Source organism: Excalfactoria chinensis, chromosome 1, assembly GCF_039878825.1.
Source record: "Excalfactoria chinensis isolate bCotChi1 chromosome 1, bCotChi1.hap2, whole genome shotgun sequence".
Classification (NCBI taxonomy): Eukaryota; Metazoa; Chordata; class Aves; order Galliformes; family Phasianidae; genus Excalfactoria; species Excalfactoria chinensis.
Window position 1 is genome coordinate 182,513,082 of NC_092825.1, and position 8,294 is coordinate 182,521,375.

At 54.6% G+C, this 8,294-nt stretch overlaps 1 protein-coding gene across 2 annotated transcripts; it reads right to left on the reverse strand.

Moving 5' to 3' along the window:
• Positions 1-864: 864 nt before the first annotated feature.
• P2RY6 (pyrimidinergic receptor P2Y6) lies at positions 865-7,194 on the reverse strand. Of its 2 annotated transcripts, none has more exons than XM_072344874.1 (2): positions 7,119-7,194; positions 865-3,059 (listed from the first exon to the last, which is right to left on the reverse strand). In XM_072344874.1, exon 2 carries the CDS (start codon positions 3,025-3,027, stop codon positions 2,047-2,049), a length of 981 nt encoding a protein of 326 aa, XP_072200975.1. In that variant the 5' UTR covers positions 3,028-3,059; positions 7,119-7,194; the 3' UTR covers positions 865-2,046. The 2 variants fall into 2 exon arrangements, with proteins under 2 accessions (XP_072200975.1, XP_072200984.1); XM_072344883.1 differs by lacking the exon at positions 7,119-7,194 and adding an exon at positions 7,088-7,101 and having other exon boundaries at positions 948-3,059.
• Between the last annotated feature and the right edge of the window lie 1,100 nt (positions 7,195-8,294).

Consider the following 8,294-nt stretch of genomic DNA (forward strand, 5'->3'; position numbering starts at 1 on the left):
TCCTGTGTGACCCTTCCCCAAGCCTGGAGTGTCCCCACAGAGTCCCCAGAGCTCTCCCAGGCACTCCGTGGTGGTCGCTGTCTGATTGCCCACCCCACAAAAGTGACCTGGGGGCATCTGAGCTCCTGGGAAAACGCAAAATCTGGGCAGTTTTGCCATTTTTGGGACATCCCGTAGCATTGTTTTGCAGAACTTTCCATAGTCAACCCCACGTCGGTGGCCACCACAAGGCCAAGCAGTGCTACCTGCAGCCCGCCACCCCCCTGTGTACAGCCCCTCAAACCCAAGAACCCGATGTCCTCTCCATAATCCGAAGGTTTTTGTTCACTCTCCGAAATCCGGAGTGGTTTTTTTTTTCGCCCTTTCCAAACCTGAAGACGTTGCGCCCTCTCCTGGGTCCGGATGGTGTGACCGAACCGGAGCCCAACATCCTCCTCTCCTTTGTCTGGGGAAAACTGGGGACAGCTGAATCCCTTCGAGGTTATCCCTGCAACCACCCGTATTAATGCATCACGCGGCTTTGTGAGAATGGGAGACCCCAAAAACGCATTGGAAGAGATTTCATTGGCTACGACCAAGGGGAACCCAAAGTCCACCCCAAGTCCACCCCAAGTCGTCCCCAAGTCCACCTCAAGGCCACCCCAAGGCCACCCTGTCTCCTCCATTGCCTCCTCCATCCCAGCCAAGAGCACCCTCTCCCAACACATGATCTTCCCCTTTGCTTTGGTAAAGAGAAAGAAGAGCTGAAGTGCATCCAGATGCAGTGCGTTGGGATTAACTGGGGAGCCTGGCCGGGTGGCTTTGCAGAAGCATCTGGTCTGGAGGGCTGCTAGTTCTTGAGATTGAAAGCAAATTGCTTAGATTGATTTAGATGTGATTATTGCACACCCGTGAGAAACACATCGATCTACACACACATACTGTAGGCACACACATAACATGGTGTGGATAGTTGAAGTGTATTTGGAGTGGAGCGTTATCTGAGCAGTGCTACAACCTCCCCCTGCTTGGGTGTTGTATATATGGGTGCATATGGAACGTGTGTATTGTTGGGTACATACAGGAAAAAGGAGGGTAGGTTTATTCTATTACATCCTATGTGTTAAAGTCTGGCAAAGCAGTTAGAGGTACAGCCACAGTGCCCAGCGTCTTGGTGGCAATGGCTCAACCTCGTCTGGACGGTGTCCCATGCAAACTACAATGCTTTGGGTTCAATGGATTCACAATGCACCATCGCCCTGCAGAGTGCACATCAGATGTGGGGTTCTGGGAGACAGAGGTGGCAGAAGATGCTGAGTCCAAGGACAGCAATGCTGGTGCGTACCCATCAGCCTGGGTGGGAAATGTGGCATTGGTGTCCTGATTCCTCTCATTCCCCCTTCCCAGCTCCCAGTCTGGCTGGGGGTGCTTTCTCGCACCATGTCTCTTGTTGGTCCAGTCTCATTCTGGAGTTGTTCCTGAAATATTTGTGACACTGAACTTTTCTTCTCCTGGAGCCATAGAGGTTCTGGGGGCTATTGGTATTTGGGACCCCTGAACTGCCCCACAGTTTCACTGGGGAAACACAGAGCAACACTTCCCAGCTCTCAAAAAGTCCTTCCCAGGGATGGTACAGCCCCATAAGAGGAGGAGAAGCTTTGAACTGATCCCACAAGTGTCATTTAGTGCATTGGTGCCTCAGCCTCCACCAAAACTTGTCACAAGGCTGCTAAAACCAGGATGGCATTGAGCAATTGTTGAGAGCCAATGGAAGCCGCATGGGACCTGTGCTGGGATGCTCCCCACACTGCTGTGGGCTGGAGACAGGATGGAAATGAGTCTGGAAGCTTGGGAGATGGCAGAACGATAGAATGGCCTGGGTTGGAAAAGACCTCAAAGATCACCTAGTTCCAACCCACGAGGGCCCAGAGCTCCATCCAACCTGATCTTAAACACCTTCAGGGACTGGGCACCCACAGCTCCCTGGGCACGTCCCCATCTCAGCACCAATTTCAGCCCAAATTGCTCCATGCCCAGCCACGGTGACACCGAGGTGGCCTCGTTCACCTAGGAGCCATAGGTGATGCAGTGGTCGTTCCGCCACTTGGAGCTCATCTTGTCCAGGAGATAACGGGTGCTCTCACGAAACTTGCGTTGGGTGAAGTAGAAGAGGATGGGGTCGAGGACGCTGTTCATGCTGGCAAAGGGCCGTGTGCACTTGTAGGCAATGGCAAAAGCCTGCAGGGTCGGGCAGGGCAAGCTGGGTGAGGAGCGGACGATCAGGTAGATGGTCTTGGTGAGGTGGAAGGGGAAGAAGCTGATGGAGAAGACGATGACGACGATGATGATCATGCGCACGGCCTTGTCCTTCTTCTTGTGCACCGCCAAGCCAATCAGCTCATCTTTCTGGCACAGGATGCGGGCCATGCTGCAGTAGCAGGCCAGGATGGCTGCAAAGGGCAGCAGGAAGCCAGTGATGGTCAATGTGATGCCATAGGGGAAGTAGGATGCAGAGCGGTCTGGAGGGCTCAGGTCATAGCAGACAGTGCGATTCCTCTGCGTGCCGGTGGAGGCAAAGACAAAGGTGGGCAGGCATTGAGCGATGACGATGAACCAGACCGCAGCACACACCAGCCACGTCAGCTTCTTTCCCTTCTTTTTGTGCCACGAGGCCAAGGGGTGGCAGATCCCCATGTAGCGCTGGATGCTGATGCAGGTGAGGAAGAGGATGCTGCCGTGCAGGTTGGTGTAGAACTGGAAGCGGACAAATTTGCAGGTGAAGTCCCCGAAGGGCCAATAATCCTTCTGAGTGTAGTTGTAGATGAGGAGAGGGAGGGAGCAGACGTAGAGCAGGTCGGCCGTGGCCAGGTTCAGCATGTAGATGGTGGTGCGGGTCAGTGCCTTGCGGGCCAGCCAGATCTGCCCAATGACGACGGCGTTGAGTGGCAGCCCCAGTAGGAACACCACTGAGTAGACCAGGGGCAGCAGGACCTGCTTGAATTCCTCGTGGAAGGTGCACGAGTTCCTCCCAGCTGTGAAGTTGGCCATGTTGACGGTCCCCTCTTCACTGGGTGAAGTGCCTGTGAATGACAAATGGGACAGTCAGTGGCTTGGCCACGTATGATGCATCCAGGATGGACCTGGACTGGCATTGAGGCCCCATAGCCTCATCCTCCACCATCTCCAGGCAACATTGATCGTAACATCATGGAGTCACAGAACCACTGAAGTTGGAAAAGACCCCCAGGATCCCCAAGCCCAACCCCAGCCCACAACACTGCCCACGTCCCTCAGTGCCACATCTCCATGTTTATGGAACACCCCCCAGGGATGGTGAACCCCCAATCCCTGGGCAGCTGTGACACTGCAGCACCACTCTGTGACAGAATAAACTTTCCCTAACATCCAACCTGACCCTCCCCTGGCACAGCTGGAGGCCGTTCCCTATCGTCCTATCCAATGATGGAATTTGGGGTCTGTTGGGTGGATGGGCAATGGCCCTTGGAGACATTTTAGTTGCCTTCATCACCACCCCGCAGTTCTGGCACTTTGCTGGGCAGGCAGAGCTGACGCAGAGGAAATTACAGCATGGCCATTAGCAATGCAGTGAGCTCAGCCCACGTCCCAGCTCCTCTGCAGGGGGTGCCAAAGTCCCATGGCGGAGTCACCCGGTTGGGAAGCAGTAAGCAGTGCCGCCTGCAGCGGGACACAGAGGTGTTTTGTGGGCACTTCCATCCAGAAACTGAGAGCGGTGTCCAATTGGTGGTGGAAGGGTTTGATCGTGTGGGTGATGGGAACCCTGAACTCTGAACTCTGGGCTGCTGGGGGGGAGGGGGAGGCTTTTTGTAGGGGATGGGAAGACATTCCCGAGACAGAAGGTGAAACCGCAGCTGGCTCTGCCAGGAGACAGAGTTGCAACCCGACAAGTGAAAGGAGGAAATAAAGCACAACAAAAGGCAGCAACCATCCCCCTGCCCAGCCCTGGCCACATCACTTTGCCAAAGCCTCACCTGGAACCTGTGAACCGCCTGAGCCCCATGGTCTCCCATGGCATCCACTGCCCAGCCTCAGTGTAGGGTTGGGGTAAAGCGTGGAGCATAGGGCTGGGGTACCCCACGCCTGTGCCTTCCCTAAGGACCCCCAATGGGGCATCACCCATGGGATCACCACCATGGGAAATGGCCTGCAAAAGGAAGGGGGTGGGCTTGGGGAGCCCAGAGCTCTGCCTACCTGCTGAGGTGCTCAGAGTGCTGGGGGATCTGGGCCCTGAACTCGCTCCAGGTCCTGGGTGCATCGGCAGCATCACTTCCCCTTCCACTCTGACGTGGCAGTCAAGCACCAAATGGGGAACAGAAACCAAGTGGCGGCGTGGGCACAGCACTGTGTGGTGTGTGGCCGTGTGGCACTGCATGCCAGGGTGGGCACAGTGTTCCCCAGACCCCAAAATACAAAATGCAGACACCAAGTGATATCTGAGGATGTGCCACCGGGCTCAGCCCAGAGAGGGACCTGGGGATGTGACAGCAGTGACACCACAATGCAAGCACCCATGGGTACACCGGGCCACCTGCAAGGCTGCTAAAATAAATAGTTATAGCACTGAATATGTGCGTTCTTCTCCATTCTAATGCAATTACTGCATTGTTTCACCTCCCATCCAGAGCAGAGAGCTTTGGCTAAGCTTGACATGAGCACACTGCTGCACCTGAGTGTGTTCCATGTTCTAAATTGGCCTCGTGCAGAGGAATCAGATGTTCCCCCTTGCTCCATTCAATCAACTCGTATCTTTTGCAAAAATAGGCCACATATCCAAACAAAACCCATTGGCACAGCACTGATCCATGCTCCAGGCTGATGGTACAGTCCAATGGGCCAACAAGTCAATGGGACAATGGGATAATGGGTCAATGGGACAATGAGATAATGGGTCAATGGGACAATGGGTCAATGGACTGAAGGTGATGGGGCAATGGGATAATGGGTCAGTGGGACAATGGGTCAATGGTCTGTTGGGGTGATGGGACAATGGAATAATGAGTCAATGGGTCAATGGGCCAATTGGGCAATGGATTAGTGGATCAATGGACCGATGGGGTGATGGGACAATGGTCAGTGGGTCAATGGGACAATGGAACATTGGTTTGGGGTTTGTTTTTCCTCTGTTGATCCATGGAAATGGCTTTTACATCTCCAGGAAGAACTCCCAATTAGAAAAGCAAGTGAGACACGAGCGCTGCAGTCATGAGACGAGTGACACCATCCTTCAAAAAGTCCCTTCTGCCCCAAAGCCACTCAAGGAAGCTCCAGTCCCAAGAACTGAGCTTTAAAACTCATTACGGTCTCTTGAGAAGCTTTTACCCCCAAAACACCTCTTGCAAGGCACAAGAGGGATGTGATCAAGGTTATGAGCATGGCTGGTGGTGGAACACTCCTGTCCTAAACAATAGCAGCCAAAAAAGATGGGCTGCCTTGATGCCACAGTGATGGGCACAGGGTAAAAAACCCATGGGGAAATTAAGACTCCGAGTGGGGAAAGGGCTGCCCTATGTTGGGTGGGAGCTGTGCAGGGTGCTGTGGGATTTAGCACTGCATGGAAAGGGAAAGGCAGGAAGGAGAAGTGGAAGCTGTTGGAGGCTGTTGGGATGGTTTCTGGGTCTGTGCCATGATGGAAGTGAAAGCTGCAGCTCAGCAGATTTTCAGCCCTCGATGGGTAATATAGTGGAAATCTCCATTTATCAAAGCCTAGAGATGAAGGGTATGGAGGAAAGCGATTTGGGACACGCAACATAGTGGGGTGCTGGCCTCTATGGGCATCTCCTATACGGTTTTGTGCCGCAGCAATAAAATAAACCCAGTTTATGGGCTCACAGACACAAAGTTCATCCCATGCACAAAACGAGGCTGCAAATGCGCCTTCACGGAACCCAGCAAACCTGCGCTGCGGGGGCAGGGATTAGGCAAAGCAGGTCGGAGAGATGTGAGAAGGGGAAAACACATAGCTTGGGGCTGCCTTCCTGCTCTGCAAAACAACCCGTCCCCACGTCACGTTTTGGGACACGGCGCAGCTGTTTTCCTCCATGGAGTGGGATGATGGCAAAGGGGATAAGGCCACTCCTGTACTGAGCTGCCCGTGCGCAGCTGGCAGCCTCCAGCCATGGGGTTGGGTTTGTGTGAACCTTGAGGTACGTACCCACAAACTCACGTATCCACCATACAACCACAAACCCACATGTGGGCCCATCTGTTCACCCATGTGCATAAACATCCGCAGACAAGAACGTATACACAAGCAGATCTATACCTCCGTGCATGTGTATATACCTCTGCACAAATCCAAGCAGACATATATACAGCTCTGTCAGCACATGGACCCACACACATACAATGCATATGCATTACTCTCTCTCTATATGTGAAAATGCATCTCCAAACACACGCACAAACTCAAACCTCTGTGCCTGCACCCACAAATGCACATCTGTATGAATCTCTGTGCCTGTACACAGGAATATATCTCCTTCCATACAATGATGTCACACCTACACACACCTCTATCTATAGATACCCAGAAATTTAAGCTTCTGGATGCACATGTGTGCACACACCTCTTTGTTCACCCATACCTTCATCACTGCATATATGTAAATATATATAAGTGCTCCGCTCATTGACATAGCACAGCCGGATCCCATTAGGAAAACACCTCCAACACCCAGCTTGGGGTGTAGGGCACAGCTGGGGGGTCCCGACCCCCTCCCTATAGGTGACAGATGCTGATGGGCAGCTCTGGGCTGTACCATCCCATGGGTGTGGAACCCCAGCCAGGTCCCCCGAGGAACCCTGAACCCACACCTTACCCTCAACCACCCAACCTGGGGAGTCCAGGACTCCAACCCACCATAGGCACGGCTTCAATGGGGCTGAGTGCGTGCTCAGTCTCACCCCACGGCTCGATCCGCACCCCGACCCCATCCCGCCCCGTCCAGCCCCACCACAACCCGGGTCGGTGTGACACAGTCTGTTTGGATCCTGCCTCGGTTTAGACCGGATTTGATCCTGTTGTTCAACCCGAACCCTCCCGGCTCTACATTCCCCATCCCGACCTCACCCTGCCCGGCTCGGTTCGACTCGGCACTTACCGGATCCGGGATGCGCCGGGAACGAAGCAGAGATCGCAATCTGGGGCCGCCCCTCAACTGTCCGCCCTCCCCGATCCGCCCCGGGGCCGAACAGCTCCGCCCCGCCCGGTCCGGGCACCTGTGGGGTGGGGAGGGGGTGGAGAGTGGGGAGGGGGCGCTGCTGGATAGAAGAGAGAAGCTGGGTGGGGACGCAAGGAATGGGGTGGCACGTAGGGAATAGAGTGGAACAGCTGGATGGGGAGGGCACAGCTGGAGGGGGATGTACGGAAGGGGGTGGTGTATTCGGGTTGGGATGTCACAGCTGGATGGGGAGGGCACAGCTGGAGGGGGACACATCTGGATAGGGGACACATCTGGATAGGGGCATAGCATGACAGGGGATGCACCTGGATGGTGCGTAGTGGGATTGGGATGGCACGGCTGGATTGGGATGGCAAAGATGGAGGGGGGAACAGCTGGATTGGGGTGGCACAACTGATGGGGATGGCGCAGCTGGATGGGTGTGCAGAAGGAGTGGGATGGCACAGCTGGGTTTGTTGGGATGGCAGGAGGAGGGTACAGCGGGATCGGGAGGGAACAGCTGGATCGGGAGGGCAAAATAGGAGGGGGCATATCTGGGTGGCAGCGCAGATGCATGGAGAGATCAGGATTGGGTGGCACAGCTGGATTGGGATGGCAAAAGTACAGGGGGCACAGCTGGATAGGTGGGTATAACTGGTGGGGCTCAGCTGGGTAAGGAAACAACTGGATGGAAGTCAGAAATTGATGGGGGTAGAACTGGATAAGTAAGAACATCTGGGTGGGGGCACAGCTGGGTGGGAGCACATCTGGATGTGGGTGTCACAGCCGGATGGAGATGTCAGAACAGATGGCGTTGGCACAGCTGGGGAAGGCTTTCCAGACTAGAGAAGGGGCAAATCTGTAGCTGGGGCACAGCTGGATGGAGTTGCACAGCTGGATGGAGTTGCACAGCTGGATGGCATTGCACAGCTGGATAGAGCAGCTGGATGGAGTGACACATCTGGAGAAGGGGTCATCATTCCCACCTTGCAAATATGTGGATTGAATGGGGCATTGGGATGCTCCCAGATTCCCCCCAAACAGGGAGAAGAGGATGGGGAAGTTTCTGTCTCTGCTCACAGCTGGATCACACCGGTCAACATCTGGATTGCCCCA